The sequence below is a fragment of the Lepisma saccharinum genome, chromosome 20 (assembly GCF_977018435.1).
Source record: "Lepisma saccharinum chromosome 20, izLepSacc3.1, whole genome shotgun sequence".
Taxonomy (NCBI): Eukaryota; Metazoa; Arthropoda; class Insecta; order Zygentoma; family Lepismatidae; genus Lepisma; species Lepisma saccharinum.
Genome location: NC_139248.1, coordinates 30,560,512 through 30,584,645, shown reverse-complemented (window position 1 = coordinate 30,584,645; position 24,134 = coordinate 30,560,512). Strand labels below are relative to the sequence as shown.

General features: G+C 37.4%; 1 protein-coding gene across 5 annotated transcripts in view; it reads right to left on the bottom strand.

The window, feature by feature from the left end:
* LOC146003848 (advillin-like) overlaps window positions 1-24,134 on the bottom strand; it is a 143,306-nt gene that overhangs the window by 20,689 nt on the left and 98,483 nt on the right. For all 5 annotated transcript variants that reach the window (XM_083142310.1, XM_083142309.1, XM_083142308.1 and 2 more), the window contains exons 9-13: window positions 15,369-15,454; window positions 14,922-15,084; window positions 12,518-12,652; window positions 11,469-11,624; window positions 3,858-3,964 (exon numbers count right to left, since the gene is read on the bottom strand). In XM_083142310.1, the coding sequence (XP_082998436.1) occupies window positions 3,858-3,964; window positions 11,469-11,624; window positions 12,518-12,652; window positions 14,922-15,084; window positions 15,369-15,454 (647 nt within the window). The remainder of the gene's footprint in view (window positions 1-3,857; window positions 3,965-11,468; window positions 11,625-12,517; window positions 12,653-14,921; window positions 15,085-15,368; window positions 15,455-24,134) is intronic.

Here is a 24,134-nt window from a genome sequence, read left to right as displayed (position 1 = left end):
GTTGAAAACTCCTGTCAGCGTGTATCGTTCATAGTATAGGGCAGTTGATTGACACGTCAACAACAGCATTTTGTAGTCAACTGAACATGGCGCAGTTCGTGCCAGATAAAGTGTTTTTTCGGGGTGTTCTGCTTCATTACTTTAACATGCAGAAAAGTGCTACCGAAAGTCATCGTATTTTGGTGGAAGTGTATGGTGACCATGCGCTAGCTGAGCGAACGTGTCAGAAGTGGTTTGCATGGTTTAGAAGTGGTGATTTCGGCCTGGAAGACCAAGAGCAACCTGGACAGCCAAAAAAATTTGAAGACGAAGAATTGAGAGCATTGCTCGATCAGGATTCGTGTCAAACGCAGGAAGAACTTGCAGAAGCATTAGGCGTTGATCAAACAACAGTTTCCAAATGCCTCAAAGCCATGGGAATGATTCAAAAGATGTCACATTGGGTTCCACATGAATTTAAAGACAAGAGACGTTGAAAGACGAAAAACCATTTGCGAATTGCTGCTTCAAAGACAGAAAAGAAAGGGGTTTTTGCATCGCATTGTTACTGGCGATGAGAAGTGGATCCATTACGAGAACCCGAAATGAAAAAAGGCCTGGGTGAAGCCAGGTGAGCCAGGTCCATCACAACCGAAACGAGATATTCACTGTGCAAAGGTTATGCTGTGCATATGGTGGGATATGAAAGGTGTGGTGTACTATGAGCTGCTGCAACCGGGTGATACTATTAATGGAGAACGTTATCGACGACAATTAATGCGTTTGAAGCAAGCTCTGGCCAGGAAACGACCAGAATGGGAGAACAGACATGATAAACTTATTTTTCAACATGATAACGCTCGCCCACATGTCGCAAAACCGGTCAAAACCTATTTAGAAAATGTCGGATGGGAAGTTTTACCCCACCCGCCATATTCACCAGACATTGCTCCTTCGGACTACTACTTGTTCGACTGCATGAATAACGATTTGATTGGAGAGCGGTTCACTTCTTCAGAAGATATCGAAAAAATGGGTCTCTGACTGGATCACTTCAAAGGATGAGGACTTCTTTCGCCACAGAATCCGTAACTTGCCTGACAGATGGGTGAAAGTGGTGGCTCGCGATGGGCAATATTTTTCTTAAGGTATTTATGTATTTTGTGTTTGAACTACAGTTTCAATGTGTGCATAACAACCGAACGAATTAATTCCTAGACCAAATAAATAAACAAGATAAAGTTCAGGTCCATAAATATACATTACACTGATAAACAATGAAATACTCCTTTAAAAAAAACTAAGTGATCTTTATGTATTCAGATGTGCTGATAACGAATATCGCATCCGTTTTCCTGTATCACCTAAATTTTTTGCAGAACACCCACATTTTATAGTTTTATGGTTTCAGGTCTCCGCACCCTACTCCGAATCCGGCTTAACGTTTGGTTCCTAGCAAATGGATAAGAACTTTTCAGCGACCTTGTGTGTTTATGACTGGCACTTAATATTTAGTGGAGGAAACATCTGGCAGTAGAGAAATTTCCTGTTTCTCTGTTAAAATTTGTTCTTTTGTGGGTTAGTCGAGTCTTAACTTCCTTTCCGATAACTTCGCGAGTAGCCTTCGCGAGTAGCCGTATCTTATGTTTGTGTATGTTCGTGAAATTGTGAATGTAATATTGTGTATAGTGAAGTGAAGTGTAAGTTGTATTTTAACAAAACGATAAGAGCATTCATAATTGTTTTTTAAAGAAATATATTATAAGTCAATTAATGAGTTCGCCATGTCACGCAAATGTGTGAATAACCCGAACTTGTTTTGTTATGTTTGCGGGGTATTTACTCCGAAGTCAGAGAGAAATAGTATCACTCCTATAGTGAAAAAAGCATATGAGTTGTATTTTGGAAGTAAAGTAGAGAAGGGAAAAAGCTGAGCACCAGGTAAAATTTGTTGTAATTGTTCGCGAACTTTACGTGGTTGGCTTAATGACACTCACAAATCAATGCCCCTCGGAAACCCTGTAATAGGACAGAACAGAAAGATCATACTACGGATTGTTACTTCTGTTTAACAAACATAGTGGGATATAGTTCTAAATCAAAACATTCTATATTTTATCCTGATTGTTCCTTCCACCACGAAACCTACGAGTTATGATTTTATACCAATTCCTAAGCCTCCTAAAGAATGGACAGTGGATGAAACAGAACCAAGCAGTGCTTCTCCAGATGACGAACCTGGACCCTCATATTCAAACACCGATCCAAATATGCCTCAGTTTATTTCCCAATCCGAACTAAATGATCTAGTCAGAGACGTAAACCTTTCTAAAGTTCAAGCGCAATTATTAGGTTCTCGTCTCCGAGGGTGGAATTCATTACAAGATGGTGTTAAGGTGTCATATCGGAAACGCCAACAATCACTGACACATTTTTTTCTGTTAGTAATGAGTTAACTTACTGCAATGATGAAGAAGGCCTTCCGCAAGAACTTGGTAGGAGTCACAACCCAAACGAGTGGAGACTATATTTAGATTCATCTAAGAATAGTTTAATAGTAGTATTGTTGCATAATGGGAATATATACCCATCAGTACCCCTTACCTATTCTTCCACCATGAAGGAAACGTATGAAAATATGGATACAATATTAAAAGTGATAAATTATGAAAAATATGGTTGGCAGATATGCGGAGACCTCAAAATGATTGGTATACTGTTAGGCATGCAATCTGGGTTTACAAAATTTTGTTGCTTTCTTTGCGAATGGGACAACCGGGCAGAAGATAAACATTACAACATTGTGGATTGGCCCATACGAAAAAACTTAATTCCTGGAGAAAAGAGTGTTAGGAATCACCCTCTACTTAAGAAAGACAAGATTTTGTTACCACCGTTGCATATAAAGTTAGGGCTGATGAAAAATTTTGTTAAGGCTTTGGATAAACACGGTGAGGGTTTTGGGTACTTGAGAAAAATATTTCATAAACTCAGTGATAGTAAGTTAAAAGAAGGCATATTTATTAGGCTGCAAATCCATGAGATCATGATGACAACTTTGTGGAATTGCTAACAAAAAAAGAGAAAATGCGCCTGGTTAGCTTTCAGACAAGTATGCTGTAATTTTCTTGGAAATGTGAAAGATGACAACTACAAGGAACTTGTTAAGAACTTGTTGAAGTGTTGTTATCAGTGCATGGGGTGCAATATGTACTTGAAAATTCACTTTTTGGACTTTTTCCCCCTTAACTTGGGCACGGTTAGTGACGAATGCGGCGAGAGATTTCACCAGGATATTTCTGTCATGGAGAAACGATATGCAGGAAAATCGGGACAGAACATGCGAGCAGACTACTGTTGGAACCTCAAAGAACAGGTTTCTGGTGGCAGTTACAAACGGCAGAGTTCAATAAAGAAATTTTGAAAATGCGAGTAAAAATGTATGTTTTTCCTTTTTCTTGCATGAAATTTCTTCATTGAACAGTCAAAATCGGTCCTATATATATATTTTTTATTTTTTATATTTCATAGTTATTCACTTTAATATTTAAATCTTATTTCATGAGCAAACAAACAAAAATAATTTCAAATTTCGATGTATTATTACAAAGGGAATTAAATTTTTATTAAAAACAAAAAATGAAAATCCAGGGAAAACGATAGGTGATACAGCATTTCTACTTTCAGATTTGGATTCAGCGGGGTCGAATTATAAATAATCACCTATTTTCGTTCAAAGGAGCAAAAAAAAGTTTGAATTTGTTCATCAGTGTTATTATCGAAGCAACCTTTACATAAGATCACATAGCAAGCTCCTATGTGTGTTAGTTTCTGTATGTATGTGTGACTGAATAAAGTATACGCTTATGAAAACTTACATTCCATAGTCCTATGTCCCAGACTCCGAAGAACCCTGTGAAGTTTGGAGGTTCAAACCCTTGCTTCACAATCAGAATGGGAGTTTCTTCATCTCGACCAGATGGATCTGTAATGAGTAAAAACTTATATGAGGGCAAAGTTAGTAAACAAGAGAATGGAAGATGGATTTAATGGATGACGGAATATATTCAAAGAAATATTAATGCTTCACTGACAGTTGTACAAAAAAGAGAAAAAAATGCAGTCAATTTGCAAACTAAAGTGGACAGTCATTTGTTTACTCCTCTTGCAGTCCCTGCAGATGAAAATGTTCACTTTCACTTGAGCCCAAGTGGTCAAGTGTTGCTTCATTGTCAAAATTTTCAACACCGTTAAATATTACATCTCTGCTTTAGATATGCGTGGTTTTCATATTCATGATACAAACATTTGGCACTGAATAAAGGTACTGACAATGTGTTGAAAAAATGCTGTACCTTTTGACAATTCAGGAGCAGATGCTAAGTAAATGATAATACTACCTATGGACCCTTTCCTCCTTCATGATTGAATATGTGTCAACAGAGAAGACTTTTTTTTTACTTATCGGTAGCACAATAGCAGTGTTACAATAAGCTTTTCAAAATTTAGAACTACAAATAATACTGCAAATTACCTCAATTCTTTCAATTGTATTTTTTGAATCAAACAAAAATAAATTCATCATTTCCATCAATGTTAAATAAAATAATATATTTACGGTAGTACAGTACACTATATTACAGAGGTTGATTCATTTATATTGAGCCGAATTCGAATGTGCCACCTACCTAGGAAATGCAGTGTTTCCACCACCGGTTGTGTTCAATCTGCAGGCCACCACTATTGCCCGGCATCGGAGTTTCCATTGCAGGAGACTGCATTGCAGATGGACTATGAGTATTGCATCCTACTCCTCGTAACAGGCTTTCCACAGGCCGGAGATGGTGCGGACTCGACCATGGGACAGGTGCCGCTTGAGGAGTCCGAAAGCACAATAGTCCATTGGACTGGCATCTGGACTCCTGACAGGGATGTCAGAGAAGGGAATTGCAGAAATTCCAGTTTCCTGTTCCACTTCCACCGATCACCCACTAGATGACGTTCATACAGCCTCCTGCAGTTCCTTTTTCGCTCAGCCACATGACACGGTTTCAGGGCGTGCACACTGCTCTTGTGAATGACTATGAGGCGTAAATACCTGTGAATGGTGCGGTTGATTGTCGCCTGCGATGTGCGGCATTTGCTGACCATTGCACACTGTGTGGGGGGATTTTTGGAGGTCACCATACGCCAAACAACATTCAATAGCGGCAGGGTCCTCTTCACGGGAGGCCGGTTTCTATCTGCCCGCGTAGGTGTGGTGGGCCCACGACTCTGTGCCGCATATTTCCATATAATACGAATCACAGTGGCACGACCTACATGAAAATTATGCACTGTACACATTTCTACGATGCGCGACGCCGTGAACTTATCATCGGAAAGGGCAACAATGTACCTCTCCCAGAATCTGTTCAGTTTCGGCGGCATCAGACTACGCTCAACCACACTGCTCTACTGTGTGACTACCGAGATACTGTTGCTTGCCTCGGGGCAATCTCACGACGATGCATTGTGCATGCATGGTACAGTGGCACAATGAATTCGGCTCAATATAAATGAATCAGCCTCTGTATCTTCTTCCATGAATATAAAGAAAACTAGTATCTGTTAAAGATAAAACTAGGGCTGAGCCGATACCGATACTGATCCGATACTGGCAGTATCAGCATCGGTAAGTATCGGTTGAAATTTTTCTACCAGTACCAAAGATTTTCAGTGGGTAGAAGAGCAGGTAAGAGCAACAGCTCGTCTCAATGTTTGTCCCTTTTTAAAGTTCATTCACCCTTCCTTGTGACAGATTGGGAGACCAGCACAAGAAGTTCCATAGATTTTCCTAGAAGCACTGGATAAACCCCCACACTTCTGGGAAGCAGATGGCAAGATCAAAGGCATGGGTAAGCAAGAGCTGAACCCAAACGTGATTATGAAGGCACTGCATGTAACTGCTTAGTTAGTAATGTGGAAATAAAATAAACCATTAATTGCCAATTCTTGCTTGAAAGTTCTTGGGGGGGGGGAGGGGGGGTAAGATAAGTGGATGTTTTTAAACCACATGCCGTGCTAATGCCAGATCTCGGTGGTTGCAGAGTTCTTGTAAAAGAGGAATGAAGGTCGCTGTGTAATTAGCTTTGTTTTATCTACGTTCAAGCAGGAAGTGTATTCAGCAATTTCTTCTTGTCCTCTTCCCTTCTATGTCAGTCTTTTGTGCGACTACTGGTGTCGGTCAATGAGGGTTATTTATTTCTGCCGAGATTAGATTGGGAACATACAACTTTGAATGGCAGTACTAAAGAAGATCGAATTTGACTTTTGTTTGAAGTCCACATCATGCACAGATAGGCTAATCGAGACCGGATCTACATATTAAAGTGGGATACGAACCACTATGTGTCACCACCGAGTACGAAACCTAGGATCTACTGATTACAAGGTGACGGTGTTACTACTACGCCATCAGGGAGGCTCCTCTAAAGATTTATGTACACCATTAGTTGTAATAATGTACATAAAATATTCATCAGGAAATTTACTTTCCATCAATTGGACGTAACATCAATTTTTTTTATTATTCAATATTTTACTTTTTTGACATTAATTTCATTGCCAGGACAATTGTTTTTCCACAAATTTTCGCGGTCTTACCTACACATAGCTAAATGATGAATATTTGTTGTTATATCTCTGATTTTATAGCATCTTTTTACCATTTGTGTAATAATAACAACAACAATATAATTATTTTTTAGTCAAGAAACAAAGAAGAAAATAGGTATTAATGTTGGCTTTCCTCTGTTTTTTAGTCTGTAGTTACGAGGCGCATCCAGAAAGTAAGTTTCCCTATTTTTTTCCCGTGAAAGTAAACATAATGAGCCATGTAAATTGCGCATGCACAGCAGAGCTAAGACGTATCAATCATATGCCAGGCGGACAGATCCCACCCGGTGCCAGTAGCGAGGCAGCAGTGGTCCGAAGTGGAAGCTCGTATTCCTTCTCCCGCCGCATGTTAGTAGCGAGGCAGCAGTGGTCCGAAATGGAAGCTCGTATTCCTTCTCCCGCCGCATGTGAGGTTCGGTCGGTGATAAAGTTCCTGAATGCATCCTGAAAGCATTGCACCAATTGACATTCATCGTCAGCTCTGTGAGGTCTATGGGCCAAACATTATGAGTAAGCAGATGGTGCGTCGCTGGTGTCGGCAGTTTTCGGAAGGTCATCAAAGTGTCCATGATGAAGAGCGCAGTGGGTGTCCGTCCCTCATCACTGATGATCTGGTTGAGCTGGTGCGGCAGCGCATCGTAGAGAACTGTCGCTTCACGATTACGGAGTTGAGTAGCCTTTTTCCGCAGATATCGTGATCCGTGTTGCATGAGATTGTCACGCAGCGCCTGCCGTTCAAAAAATTGTGTGCCAGGTGGGTGCCGAAAAACCTGACACCCAAACACAAAATTAAACATTCAGGAGCAGCACTGACATTCCTGCAACGGTACCATGATGACGGCGATGATTTCCTCGACAGGATCGTCACGGGCAATGAGACGTGGATTTCGCACTTCAGCCCGGAAACCAAGCAGCAGTCAATGCATTGGCGGCATAGTGGATCTCTGGTCAAGAAGAAATTCAAACAGACGCTGTCGGTACAGAAAGTGATGTGCACCGTGTTTTGGGACAGGAAGGGTATTTTGCTCATTGACTTCCTCCCCAGAGGTGAATCGGTGAACTCTGACCATTACTGTGAAACACTAAGGAAATTGTGACGTGCCATTCAAAACAAGAGGCGTGGCATGCTTACTGCAGGTGTTGTGCTCCTCCATGACAATGCTTGTCCACATACGGCTCGGCGCACAGCAGCTGTTTTGACGGAATTTGGCTGGGAGTTGTTTGATCAGCCACCTTACAGTCCTGATCTGGCTCCCAGCGATTTTCACGTTTTCTTGCACCTCAAGAAATTCCTGTCCTCCGGTGAGCGTTTTGGCAATGACGAAGAGCTGAAGACATCTGTCACACGCTGATTCCATTCATAGGCGGCAGAGTTCTATGACAGTGGGATCCAAAAGTTGATACGACAAGTGTCTCAATTCTGGTGGTTGCTATGTTGAAAAATAGCTGAACCTTTGCTGTACCTGTTGCCAATAAATGGTTTCCTGAAACTGTGTTGTTGTTTTTTTTTAAAAAAATAGGGAAACTTACTTTCTGGATGCACCTCGTACATACAACATTACTTCATACGCGTTGCAGAAGTTACGTACCAATTAATTAATTTTCTTGTAGTTTACGGTTATTACAAGCATAAGAAAACAGTTTTTCTTTGTGACGTTTCAGGAGAACACACGCTCCTTTCATCAGACATTTATTTTCATTTTGACTAAAGATACAGTTATAACAATGGTTAGTAATTTTTAAACAAAAAGAATCCGTTATATAATGGACGTTGTCAATGTTACATTGTTGTAATATAGCAACTTAACTGTGAAAAAAAAAAAAAAAAAAAAAAAAAGCAATCTGTTGTATTTTTATTTGAGATTTTTTAAATTATGAATCCCAAATATCATCAGGTAATTCAAATTCATCATTGTTTTCACACAGTCTCTTGATGTTTTCTGTTACATTAAATTTCAAAGATGGTGGCTTACTCCATTTGTGAAAAAGAAAACTCCATACTGGATCTACATTACATTACCATTTGTACCATGCATACAAACTATCCAAATATTTAGTTGAAAGACTTGCTATAATTAAACAACAAACACCATTCAGTGTTAAAAATGCATATGAAGTGAAACAGAAACTAAAAAATATTGTTTGGAATAATGAGTATCGTATTGCAAGTTTTGATGTTGAAAATTTATATCCAAGTGTCCCAATAGAAGGTGCCACAGATGCATTACACAGATGGCTTATTGAGATGAAGGTTAACCCAGTAGAATCATGGGAAATGGTTCGATGGTTTACTGTATGTGCAAATTACAATTACTTTATATTTGATGGCAAAATCTATCAACAAAGTAATGGTCTATCAATGGGAAACCCAGTATCCGGAATCATCTCCAGCATTTTCCTTCATTACATAGAATCTCCAATTGTTAATGCAATAGGTGTGGATATCAAACTCTACATCAGATATGTAGATGATGTGCTAATTATTGCTAAAAATGATAACACCATCATGGACGTATTTAAATTGTTAAATGAATCACATCGTCGCATAAAATTCACTTGTGAACCCATGAATAACAATGTAATTTCTTTCCTTGATCTGCAAATTAAGACAACTGACTCAACAATTCAAACATCAGTCCATAGAAAAAAATTAGCGGGTGAAAAATACATCCATGCCAATTCAGAACATTCGCGTATAACAATGGATAACATATTTTTAAATTTTTTCCTGAGAGCACAAAGACTATGTTCTAATAATGAGGATATCAAAAATGAAGAAGAAAGGCTTTTTAGTATAGCAAAAGAAAATGGCTTTCACACTAACAGAATAAACCAAATCAAAAAACAAGTAGCAAGAAAACTAAAGGAAAAGAGAGATACAGACAAAGATGAAAAATCTGTTGAAAAGAAATTTGTGTGCATTCCATTCCACAAGGGATTCTCACATAAAATTGCAAAAATTTTCAGAAGTTTTGATTTCAAAATTGTTTTTAAATCACCAAGAAGTTTGGAATGTACATTTAATGAATTCAAAATGAGAAACTCTCTACCAGATGCGGAAACCACAGGAATATATAATATAAGTTGTTCATGTTCAAAGGATTATGTGGGACAAACAGCAAGGAAAATGGCAATAAGATGGCACGAACACGATTTGGACATTATAAATCTAAACCCAAGAACAGGTTTGTCAACTCATATCATCGAAGAGAAACATTTGATTAAAAAGAGAAGGGTTTTAAAAAGATTAACGGGAAACACAGAGTTGAATGTCTGGGAAGCTTCGTTCATTGCAGAAGAACACTGGAATAAATTAAATAATGAAAATGGTAATGTAGATCCAGTATGGAGTTTTCTTTTTCACAAATGGAGTAAGCCACCATCTTTGAAATTTAATGTAACAGAAAACATCAAGAGACTGTGTGAAAACAATGATGAATTTGAATTACCTGATGATATTTGGGATTCATAATTTAAAAAATCTCAAATAAAAATACAACAGACTGCTTTTTTTTTTTTTTTTTTTTCACAGTTAAGTTGCTATATTACAACAATGTAACATTGACAACGTCCATTATATAACGGATTCTTTTTGTTTAAAAATTACTAACCATTGTTATAACTGTATCTTTAGTCAAAATGAAAATAAATGTCTGATGAAAGGAGCGTGTGTTCTCCTGAAACGTCACAAAGAAAAACTGTTTTCTTATGCTTGTAATAACCGTAAACTACAAGAAAATAATTCTATAATGCAAGCAATGCGTACATACAAGAAAAACTACAATTAATTAATTTACACGTTATTACAAATAGACCTACATATTATATTAATGTATTAAATAGAAACACTTTTATTATTATATTTCTGAGACACTTGGCTCGGACCGGCTCCCCAAATTATATTTATAGATACATGCCTGGTGATGTGATGAGTTAGTATGACTCGGTAACTATTTTAAACTGGAATTATACAAGTATCGGTATCGGCATCGGTAGGAATGGTATACGCATCAAAAAATGGTGGTATCAGCTTTTATTTAATATCATTCTTGTTGAAGAATGTTCGAAACAATTGAAATATTATAATGAGAATTAATACTGTCAGAAGCACGTAACATCCGAGTGACAGGTTACTTCAAAACAAAGCTGAAGAAATGAATGCAACTTTTCCCAATAGAGTAATAGGACAAGCTGCATATGCCACTTTTAACTTGGGCTGCCACTCGGACAATATCATAGGTAGGTGCATGGCCTACCCAATATCAAGTTGGGCCAATGCCAACTGATGACCTACCTTGTCAAAATGTAATAGATGAACTTCATGAATAAATAATGATGAATATGATGGGAAACATTGAAGATTCGAACCAAGGATTTCTGGTTGTGTAGTAACTAACCCCTGGATCATGAAGGTTTGCAGTATAATAGTATTTTTTCGTATTTATCACTTCACTAACACAGTGCACTCTTAATTGGTTTGTAATTTTTAATTATTACTATATGTTGCAAAATACTACAAAAATTACACATTTGAATTTGTAAAATATTTAATTTTCCAGGATATGGCCAATGCGTTCTTGTTTGAATCATGTAATCATCAATTTCTTTTTATGTGACCCATTCACTCAAAAAATTGTGGCACCGCCAGTTCTTGTATATTTTTCATGAATGAGGAGCGAACATTTCCTTCTAGCTGGAGGGAAACGTTTATAATCAGGTGTGAGCAGTTTGAGATGAAGTGTCATTTTCACCTCCTACTTTGGTGCGAAAGCCACACATCACTTCGGTGTGAAGTTACCCAATATTCTTAATTAATAAAAATAGGAATTTACCTGTCTTAAGATAATCAATGGCTGTATTCACTGCTTGCTTCTTCTCTTCTTTATTAGAGTCTTTGCCTGTCCATAAGAAGATAGACTCTCTTGCGTCTAATAACATTACATCCTCTGACACTAAATCTGTCTGTGTAAAGTTCACTATTTCTTCAACTGAAATGTCAAATAGAATATTAATTAATTATCTAAGTATTCATTCACTCAATATGACCTTGCATGTAATGACTGAAGTACAGAGCAATGTCATCCATCAAATAGCTAGGGGTTAGTCTTACTGCCTGGTAATTAAGGCAACCAGGGATTGAATCTTAGTTGAAATGTACATTTCTATTATTTGATTTTAAAAAAAAAGCAGAATGTAGTTGTTGATTTTTCAAAAAGCACATGCAATATTATACATGAATGAACTTGTACCTTTACATAGCAACAACTGCTATAATTTCATCTACAGTAGAGTCTCGCTTATCCGACATAAAAGGGCCGGCGGAACGTCGGATAAGGGAAAATGTCGGATAATAGGGAGGTGTTAAGAAAAAGCCTGTTAAAAGTTAAACTAATGTTATAATTTTACACATTATGAACCTAATACAGTAATCATGTTTTACGACAATACAGAAAAAATTAACGCCACATGGTAGAGTCGGGAGAAACTGAAAATAGACTACGCTCACACTCGCAAATTGCAGTTCTTGTTGCCAATTGATGATTTTTTTTTCCCGGTGGTATGTTGGATCATACGGAATATCGGATAAGTGAAGGTCGGATAAACGATAAACTCTACTGTATTAAAAATAAAAAAAGCTTTTTCTTTAAATTTAAATATTTCTGCATGGCTCAGTAAGCTGATTATTAGACTTAACAAAAGCTGGTTGTTCACGACTGCTAATAAAATTTCGCCCAAGGAGACAGAAAAATAACACTAAATAGCAAAAATGCAACCACGTATCTTGGAATTTTTGTGCACTATTATTGAACAGTGAACTAATGACAAATAGAGGCTTTCATTAACATAACACCAGAAAGAAATATTGTAACTTTTTGTTCACCTTTGAAGTTTCCTGAAGCATTGGAGCATTGGAAAAGTCTTGCTGGAAGTTGCTCGTTGGAATCTGCAAGGCGTTTGTCACTGGCGTACTCTTCCTTGCCTCCGATGGCATCCCAGAAGTCATTCTTCTCTTGTCCTAAAATAAAAAATAAAAATAAAATCTCATTCAAGGCATCCATGATATGAGATGATGATAATATCACATAGAATTCATGCAGCTCAACTCTGTGCTCTTCATGGCAATGAGAGCAGATGTTTTTGTGTGATGTATCTGTCAAAACTAATGAGTTAAGAGTTTCTACAGCTTGCTGAACCATCCATTGACAAATAACCAATGCTCATACCTCATAGACACTAGGGGTGTGTGGGATCTCAAAATGTTAGTATAGGTGTCGGGAAAAAATATGTTATCCCGATTACAACTTCAGGAATTGATTTCCAGACTTTTCATGATCCTGAACATTTGGGAATTCCTAAATGGTCATTTTTAAAAGCGGTTAATTCTCCATGTTTTCTGCATTGTAAGTGTCTGATACTTCCCGGAAATTGTTTTTTTTTCACTCCAGAAATGCAAAAAATAATTACTTAGGGGGAAAATTACATGTCGAATTTCAAATTTTCACAATGTTGGGAAATTTTTGAACACTTCCCATGCCAAACGTCTGGATTAAAAATAATTATTTACCAAAAAATCTCTGTTCCACACACCCCTAGTAAACCTCGCCCAGTTCTGAAAATGGACTGCATAGAAGTTTGTGCAAGATGTGGAATTCCTGCTTTTGTTTATGTACTAGTATTTGTAGAAACTAGAAATTCAGAAGTAAAGATAATGGTGCTAGTAGTGGCTTGCCCAAGGGGATCCCTTTGACTGAGTATTCCCAAAGAATAGAATAGAATCTTAAAGGCAGGGAAAAATGGCAAAATAAGGACTGACTATTGAAAAAAAAAAAAAAATAAGGTAACCCCCCTTCCTTCAGAAAATCCGGGGCACGCCACTGGGTGCTAATGTATGCAAACAAAAATAAAGTTACAATAGACTATGAAAAATTATATTTCTTCCTTTTAGTTATTTTCTGTACAGACACTGTGCTTCACTCTTCATATAGCCCTTTCAAAGATATTTGATATTGTGTCAAACCTTGAGTAATAGAAAAGTATACATGTTCAGTCACTACAGGACAAAGTATAGTTTCACGTAATGCTACTATGAATGTGATTACATGGACAACCTGAAATAATTAAAGTCTTTATTATAAAAAACTGATGACCAACGCATTATGCGAAAAAAATTCTTACCCTGGCTACAATGTGAGACATCTTGCTTCTATACACAATGCAAATATGTCAGCAACAGCATTTAAGTGGCATTACACTTCACAGTGTAAGAACATAAATGTCAAAAAATTCCACTTTTATTAATACTATGATCATCACATAGGCTAACCTAAGATTTTTTTTAGAACAAGATATTGATATGTTGGTGCAATATTCTGCAAGTTTTTAGAAAAAGTTGAAGTTGCTACTTTGATTTGCTGCATGTTTTAGGCCTAATTCTGAAATGGTGGCTTTCCCTTCTCTCAGATTGTCCTCCCTTGAGCAAAAAAACAAGACTCATCAGAAAAATTTTAACCAGGCATCTATCTGCCTTTTGTTTGGGAGGATGGTGGGAATATATTCATGGCCTACATATGAATGGCTTATTGCAGAAAGGGACCTGAGTCACATTTTTGAGGTATCGGAGTTAATTTTTTCATCTCCACTGTGTCTAGCAGCATACTGCAGGGGGTGCATTGAGGGTTGCAAAATTAACTATTCATTATGTTGAATATTTGAGCCAACAACGGCACATTTCTTTCTTACACTATTAATATTATACGATTTTTCATTGTTTTTCTCAGAATTGTGCAAAAGTGACTCAGGTCCCTTTCTGCAATAAGCCATTCATATGTTTTTCTATGCACGGTGGTCATGAATTTCTTGCTTTTATCTGATATTGACATGTAAGAAGTTGATTTACCTTGGGAAGATATTTCTCCGCCAGCAAGCCTAGCTTCTTCTGATGCTTGTAAATCATTATAAAGATTCTGTGTATCTTCTGGATCTGATAAGCAGGAGTTCCAGTGCACGGAATATGTATTCTGCCAGGTGTATCAGACCAAGGTAACATGATGCACAGTATTGAGAAAAGAGCCCAGTCCGAGCAAAACGTGAAATGTGCAGCTTGTTGTGTTGCTTCGGTTCAAAAAGTTGCATATATTTCTGGTGGTTAGTTTCCAATAGTTTCCTACCTATCCAATGCCACTTGCTTTAGTCTGAAAGCTTCTCATAGTCTAAAGAAGGACCAATATCAGCCTGGAAATTATCTCCTGTAGTAGAGATATTCACTTTTCCTACCATGAACTCACCTTCATAAACTACTGCATTGTCCTGAGCTGTGGTAGAAGCAATATGTTTTGCCATTTCCCTCTCATCGCCAGTGGAACCTTTCCCACACCATACAAAGGTCATGCCTCGTGTTACCAGGACAAATACATCATTCGAGTTAAGAGAGGCTGCACGTAGTTCCACCTAGAATAAAAATTAATAAAAAAAAAGGAATTTTAGATCATTGTAGGCAAAAAAGTAGAAACATTAGATTGATTGATTTGGTGTTTTAAGTCCACTTTATACACAGTAAGGCTAATCGGGACTGGACCTACATCGGGGAGGCCCTAGAAACATTAGAAATGTTGATGTTAACATGTTTGTGTATACATAATATTATTATATATTATTTTATATACTATTATGACCATTAGACTTCTAAAATACAATTTGTATATTTTGGTATGTAATGCAAGTACATAGTTTACCTGAGTGGCTTTGGTATTATTCTTAGAATTTCCTCGAACTTGCAGAAGGTAGGTGGATGGGATCCCAACATCCTTGCCTGCATCACCTAAGAAATAAAAAAATGAAGATATTATTATTGCTAATATATACAAGTTCATATGACAACTAATAAATTTATAAATAAAATGCCTATGTCCTGCACCATGGCCATGCAATACCAGGTGTGCCGGTTAATAATTCTTAATTGATCCGAAAGAAAACAAGTGTATCTGGGGAAAAATGTAACAAATGCTTTATTCAAAGTATGCGCCATTGTTAGCTATACATTTTGCCCATCTGTCCTTCAAATTGTGGATGCCCTTCCAGAAAAATCGTTCAAATTTTGAGGTCATCCAGTCAGCAAGCCATTGTTCGACATCTTCGTAATTGTTGAAGTGTTGCTGGGAATGTGAGTGAGACATCCAATGAAAACAAGTGGTAGTCCGAAGGGGCTAAGTCTGGTGCGTATGGTGGGTGGGGCAAGAATTCCCAGCCAAGTGCAGAAATAATGTCTCTGACGCCTTTCGCTGTGTGTGATGAGGCGTTGTCATGCTGCAAAATCACTTTTCCGTGTCTTGTCACCCAATCTGGGTCTTTCCCATGGCATGAAGACTATCAGATATGGTTTGGCGACCAACATTTAACTTCTCTGCCAGTTGTTGTTGCGTTTGCATATTGTCATCGTCCAACTGTGCTTGCAATTCGGCGTCTTGGAATTTTTTCGGCTGGAACAGGCGATCTTTGTCTTTCAAGTCGAAATCACCACATTTGAATCGTCAAAACCAACGCACACACACATCTTGCGTTAGGACATTGTCACCGTATGTTTCCCCAAGGATACGATGGCTTTCACTCACGTTTTTCTTTTGATTGAACAAGAAAAGCAGGACATGCTGCACATGCTCCTTATTTGGTTTGAAGGTCGACATGTTTTCCACACAAACCCAATATCACTATCACTCGCACTCGGTTGCACATCCACGGCATCTTGACAGGTACTGTCCTGGCAACACACTGACGTAACAGTTGAGACTGTGCACCAACCCTTGCTTCCAGCACCATCCAGCGACAAAATTAAGAATAATTAACCGACACACCTGGTATAAGGCACAAGTTTTGGGCTTTGTCTATGGGATGCACTCAGGTTTAGTCTCCTTGGGAAAATGTAACAACTTTTCATGAGTTTTCACAGCCTGTTTATGGGATATGCAAAATAATCAAACACAGTTATTTTTAGTGGTTTTTATTGATTTTATATGCGACCTTTCGTTCTGGTTTTCCCGAACTTTCTCAAGCTACACTAAGATATACATACAAAAACACAACCTCACAGGGCTAGTCACTCTACACTTCTAAGGAAAGAATGTGTCCTTATTTCCTTAGAAGTGTAGAGTGACTAGCCGTGTGAGGTTGTGTTTTTGTATGTATATCTTAGTGTAGCTTGAGAAAGTTCTGAGCAACCAGAACAAAACATCACAGATAAAATCAATAAAAACCACAAAAAATAACTGTGTTAGATTATTTTGCATGTACAAAAAGTGGTTATGGGAACCTTCAAGAAGAACATTAATATTCTGTTTATGGGACTAATGGTAACCCTACCATCATGGAGATTGGGGAGCTTCAAATGAGTAGCATAACCCAGTCATAGAAAACCTACAACAAAGACTGGGGCTTTGTCATGGGGTTTGTCATGTTCATGACCACTTCGTCACCCTGTAACTGGTTGGATGACTTTCCATCTCTAGTAAAAGTGAGGCCGGCAGCCAACAGTCACAGGCTGTTATGCCACGGTTTATTATGTGTAGAATAATTGTGTTTTCACAATATATTAACTGTGTCAAAGAGCTATTTACTACATGCATACTAAAACATCTATTCCTTTATTTGGAGCTAAGAGCTGGAATTTCATATGAATGTTGTGTAACTAATACAGCTGCATTGCAGCCTGTTGCATAATATTGAAATGTTAGGCTTTAGCCAAAATTGTATATCCTTTTCCAATTTCTTATTTTCCAAATTTGTGAAACCATAGTTATGAAAGAGAAAAGTTCATAATTCAAGAAAACTTACATGCAAGAAGGATTTCAAATCATTCCTGTACACTCTTTTACAGCTCTAACCTACAGAATACTGACAGTTTTCAGATGTAATTTTTTTTTTAAGTAACTAGTCTAAATTTGAAGAAAATAACTTTCTCCTAAAGTGATGCTACAAATGGGATATTATAAATCAGGTGTAAAGACAGTCTAAAAGGGAGTTTCCAAGAGAAACACTGATGCGAACCAGGGCAAGACTGGTCCACATAAACACTGGACAAAATCCTCGTGCATGCTCTCAGAACACTTTCAAAACAGAAAATCAGAACCTTTATATTCCTACGGTTCATGATCTGTCACAGATATACGAGGAGCGCTCAAAAAGTAATGCCCCACACTTTTTTTCTCATTACTGGTTCAAGATATCGAAGTGTCCTGTTCCTCAGTCCGACTGTGATGCTTTCTTAGATTGTGTGCATAGTTTCACGTTCGACCAATAGGTGGTAGCAGTGTAGCGGTGAGTAAAGATGGCGGGTCTGTGTGACACTCGTTACAAACAGAGAGCGGTAATTGAATTATTGGTGGCCGAGAACAAAAGTGTGGTGAATATTCACAAACAGGTTCTGGGCACACCATTACAAACCAGAAACCACACACAATCACCAGGAAAGAAGAAGTTCAAAACAACACCCTTTGCCAGTAAAGTGATGATCACAGTGTTCTGGGACATGTTTGGGGTCCTTCTTGTTGATGTTTTGGCCCAAGGTGAAACATTAAATTCTGACAGGTACATCAACACGTTGGAGCAACTGAAGAAACGCTACAGGAGAGTGAGAGCAGACAGAAATGTGAAGGATGTATTGCTTTCGCATGCAAAACCACACACGAGCCTGAAAACCACCGAGGCAATCGCCAGATTGGGGTTCTCTGCACTCTCCCCATCCTCCATACAGCCCTGATCTCGTTCCTTCTGACTTCTATCTCTTCGGGCCAATAAAGGCTGCACTGCACATTGTGAAATTTGAGGACAATGAGAGTGTGGTTCATGCTGCGAAGCCCGCAAGCTGGTACAGGGATGGCATACAAGCCCTTGTTCCAAGGTGGTGTAAGGCCGTAGCAGTGAAGGGAGATTATGTTGAAATATAACATGTATAGAGGATACATACAACAATATTCTGTAGCAATATCATTAACGTCAATTAAATATTCGCTGAGAAAGAAAATGTGGGGAATTAGTAGTGGGATTGGTGGTATTATAAACCCAATTTTAAGTGTAGAAAAGGCGAGGCTATTTGATTGAATAATCTGATTTACCCATACTTAAAACAAAGCCAAGAGAGGCCTATACCCCAATTCTTCAGGTGTGATATGCTCTGATTTTTAAGAAATTCTGAATTTCTAGTGTAGAAAAGGCGAGGGCTCAACAGATAGATTTACCCATACTTAAGACAATGGCAAGAGGGGCTTATACCCTAATTCTTCAGGTATGGAGGTTCGGGTTTAAGTCCTCATAAAATGTGAAGCCTCCCCTGATGGCAAAATGATAATATTGTTGCCTTGTAAACAAAAGGCTCGGGGTTCGAGTCCTGATAAAATATTTAAGATTGAAAACATGTGGCAAAATAATATCTCCACAAGTGAGATTTTGAGAATAATTACTGCTAGTTGATAGGCCCCAAATCTGAAACCCTCCTCCCTCCTCTGCTCAGACAGATTCGGCCATGTGTGTAAAAGTTATATCTGTATGATTGTTGTTTATAAACTTGTCAAAAATATGGCTTTTTTGTATGAAAACATGTAATCCTGAATACAATTCTGGTTTTGTCTTGTTCTGTTAATATAAACACAAGTGAGACTTACAGAATATTTATTGCACAGTTCAAAATCCAATTTTGAATTGTATTTAGTTGATATAGAGATGAGGTTTTAAACCTGGTGAAGTGTGTTGTACATCAGCAAAACTATCACCAAAACCTAGTTACTGCTGTTGTTTGGGTATAAAAGCACCAGCTTAGCCACTAACTGCTGAACCCAACTGATATTTTTATCCAGCATAGAGTTTTGAATTGAAGCCCAGGAAATATATATAATAAACCAACAACAAAAATGCCGAATCAAAAATATTGCAATCAGTGTAATAAAAATATATCTAGTTCTAATTGGGCTAGGCATTGCCGTATTTGTGACCGTAAGAAATGCAGAAAAACCACAAAAATGTGCCCAAGATGCCATAAAATATTAAGCAAGGCATATTACAAATGGCATAAGTGTAATTCTTATGTACAGTTATCAGCATTGCCCTCACAACCATCCACATCTGGTCTGAAAAGAAAGCATGAAGCACCTGTTAATGCTGGACCTGCAAAGCAGCCACGCTATGCACCACCTATCCATAGCAGTTTTAATGCCCAACTTAGGGATTATCGGTTTGTATCAGAGCCAAGATGTGGCATTAAGAATTTTTTGAACAGTAAAAAACCTGATGTACAGGCAATTCTAAATGCACAAAATGGCTCTTATAAGCTGTCCCTCAAATTGTATACTCAATATAAGAAACCAAATGGCACAAAATTTACACAGCCCCACATAACAGAAACTGTAGCTGTATATTCAAATGCAAATTCGGACAAAATAATAAGCAGGTTGATGGATCAATTGAATATTAAACACTCTGAATTTGCAGCAAAAGAGTCTGGATGGAGCCTATGCGGATCTCCACACAAGTTATATGTTAATATTTCTGAATTCAGCCCATTGCAAGGATCTACATATCTGCCATTACCTGACAATATTAAAAACAGAAGAGCCGTGGTTAATATAAAAATTACCGACCAGAAATGTTTTTTGTGGTGTATATTAGCTGCTTTGTTTCCAGTTTCAAGAAATCCTCAGAGAATAAATTATTACAAACAACATGAACATGATTTTGACGATGCAATGGAGGGTTTAGAATATCCAATGTCTGTACAGAATATTGATAAATTTGAAAAAAGGGCCAGGCATATCAATGGCAAACAATTATCTATTAATGTATTTATTTGTTCCACTGGCAATTGCCCGATAGAACCTCTCAGAATCAGTACATTTGATGATGAATCTGCTATTCCGATTGATTTGCTCTTAATTGAAGGGGATGGCAAATATCATTACACTCTGATACATAATCTTGAAGCTTTAGTGAGAACACAACTAGACAAATCCAATACAATATTTAAGTTGTGCAGAAGATGTTTATGTGTATTTGATGGTCAAAAAATGGTAAATAGGGTTCGGGAAGAAAATGCAGAAATTGCAAAAAACAAGTTAATTGAGCATCTGAAATACTGTGGGAACCATAAACCTGTTCATATGGTGATGCCCAATCCAAGTGAGAATTGCAAATTCAAAAAGTTTGAAGCCTTGTTGGAACACCCAGTATATATTGTCTATGATTTTGAATCAATCCTCAAATCTCTTGCATCCTGCAATCCAGATCCTGAAGAATCTTCAATTACACCATACCAGCTACATGAACCTTCCAGCTTTTATTATGTGGTTGTACAGGATGGTGTTGTTACCAAAAAAGATTCATACATGGGACCAGATGCCATCAAAATATTTGCACATAGAATAGAAAATGAGTGCCGTGACATAGCATCTAACATCTTATTAAAATCAAAACCCATGTTGCCTTTAACGGAGAAACAGATTGAAGATTTCAACAAAGCAGAAAAATGCCCGGTATGTGATTGTGAATTTTCAGATACAAATATCAAGGTGAAACACCATTCTCATACAGATGGTAAATTCTTAATGGCCCTGTGTAATAGCTGTAATATTAAGATCAAGAGACCAAAATTTGTCCCCATATTTTGTCATGGAGCATCCAATTATGATTTTCATCATTTGATCAGATACGAGGGGTTTGACAAGCAGAATTTAAATATTTTAGCTGAAAATGATGAGAAATATATATCTATTAGCAAAATAATTAAAGTTAATGGAGTTCCTATTCACATAAGATTTCTTGATTCTTACAGAATTTTATCTGCTAGCCTGGCTACACTGGCCACTCAATTATCTGATGATCAATTCAAAATCACACGTGCATTGTTTCCAAATCAGGACCTGAAATTAATTAGGCGGAAGGGTGTATATCCATATGATTATGTTACAGATTTTTCTAAATTTGATGAATGTTCTTTGCCACCACAAGAAGAGTTTTACAGCAAAATCAGAGGATCTGGAATCACTGATGAAGATTATCACCATGCCCAATTGATGTGGAACAATTTAAAATGCCAGACATTTGGTGATTATCACATGGCATATTTGAAACTTGATGTGACCCTCTTAGCTGATATATTGAAGGCATTCAGAAAATCATCAATGCAAAATTATGGGCTGGATCCAGTGTATTTTTACAGTGCCCCGGGCCTAGCATGGGCTGCAATGTTTTTAAACACTAAAAAGCAATTGGATTTGATCCAAGATCCAGATATGTATCTGTTTATGGAGAAATGTATAAGAGGAGGGATGGTGCAATGTTCTCAGAGATATGCCAGAGCAAATAACAAATATATGCGTGATTATAATCCAGAATTGCCATCAAATTATATAGCGTATGTAGATGCCAACAGCCTCTATGGTCGCGCTATGATGGATAAATTGCCATATGCAGGGCTTGAATGGGTTGAAGATTTCAATATTGAGGATCTTAAGGACTTTAATGACCGTGAACATGGCCTCTTCTTAGAGGTTGATCTGATAATTCCAGATCATTTACATAAGAAATTTTCTGATTTGCCCCCAATTCCTGAGGTTCAGTGCTCACCTGGCTCTAAACAGAAGAAGCTCATGATGACACTGGAGTCAAAACAGGGCTATGTCATATATTACAAAAACCTCCAGTTCCTGATGAAACATGGTGTCCAAGTGACCAAAGTTGGAAAAGTTTTGAGGTTCAGGCACTCAGAATGGTTGAAGCCATATATTGATACAAACACGGAGCTTCGAACATCTGCAAAGAGCCAATTTGATAAGGCCTTGTTTAAATTGATGGTAAATTCTGTATATGGCAAAACAATTGAAAATGTCAGAAAACATACCGATGTTAAAATAATTACTGACCCCAGCCTGAGCAAAAAATTGGTTGCAAAGCCTAATTTCAATTACAGAAGAATTTATGATGAAAATATGGCACTTTTCAACATGAAAAAAACAAAGATTAAGTTTGATAAACCTATTTATGTAGGGGCTGCAATATTGGAATTGTCCAAATTACATATGTTAACATTGTATTATGATGTGTTGAAACCTTTTTATGGTGATAGAGTAAAATTAATGTACATGGACACGGATAGTTTTATTCTTGATATTAAAACAGAAGATGTTTATAAAGATATGACCCAGCCTGAATTGTTTAAATATTTTGATACCAGTGAATTGCCAGGCCATTTGAATATTCAACACCACAACAAAAAAGTGCCCGGCAAGTTAAAAGATGAGACACTTGGTGATGTTATTGTGGAATTTGCTGGGTTAAGTGCCAAGATGTATAGTTTTAAAACATGTAGTGGTGTTGCTGCCAAAAAAGCCAAGGGTATTGGCAGAGTAACTGTTGAAAAAGAGCTCCAATTTGAAGATTATAAAAATTGTCTCAAATCCCAGAATTTAATCAAAACATCAGAATCCAGAATCCAGAGTGTGGATCACTTATTGACTTCAAATGTTGTAAGAAAAGTGGCTCTGGACCCACATGATGATAAGAGATGCATTTTATCATGTGGCATTCATACTTTACCATGGGGTCATTGTGATTTGAAAAATGGCAATCAATGCCCAATCACAGAGCATGATTTGAAATAAATAAACATGCCTATGAACTTATTTGGGTTTAAAAAACAAGGTATTATGGACCTGCCAGCACCACAAGCCTCTCCTGATATACTGTCTAAACTGAGTGGCTTGTTAATTATTCATCTGAACAGCATATTTACAGATGTTGATGATGAAACAGGCAAAATATTGTACATATTTAACAATAATTTAAATCATTACCAATTACCTGTAGGTGGGCAATTGCAATTTATTACAACTCCTGAGGGTGATGTTAAAATTTCAGTAGGGAGAAATATTTACAGAATTAAGCACTCAAACATGGTTTCTGGCACTGTTTATACTGTTTCTGCTGGTGACTGCTTATATATTGAAGTCCCTGGATCTTATGATAAGCTTATACCCTTTTTTATAGAATTAAGAATCAGGTATTCAATAATACATAACTACTAAACAAAATGCCTAATGATATTTTTGGCCATACAAGACATGAAGATCACAGTGATGAGATTTTGATGCTTGATGTCAGAGTCAAGAAATTAAGAAGTGATTTACAAGCTTTACAAACTACACTCAATGCCAGTCTTCAATTAGAAATTACAAATTTGCAATCACAATGCATGGACCCTCTTCTTAAAATTGATTCTGAACTCAAATTGTTGCTTCAGAAATATACTGACCTGGCCACATTGGATAATTTTCAAAGTTTAGAAGAAGCTGTTGCAGCTCTTCAAGCCAAATTTAAGACCCAAGCCACCAATTCTGAGCAATTGAAACAGCAATTAGAAGAGCAAATAAATAATGTCCAGGCACAGCTCCAAACAATTGTCAAAAGCATAAAATCACAAGAAGATTTTGATCTGGTGATTTCCACTCTAAAGGAACAGATTC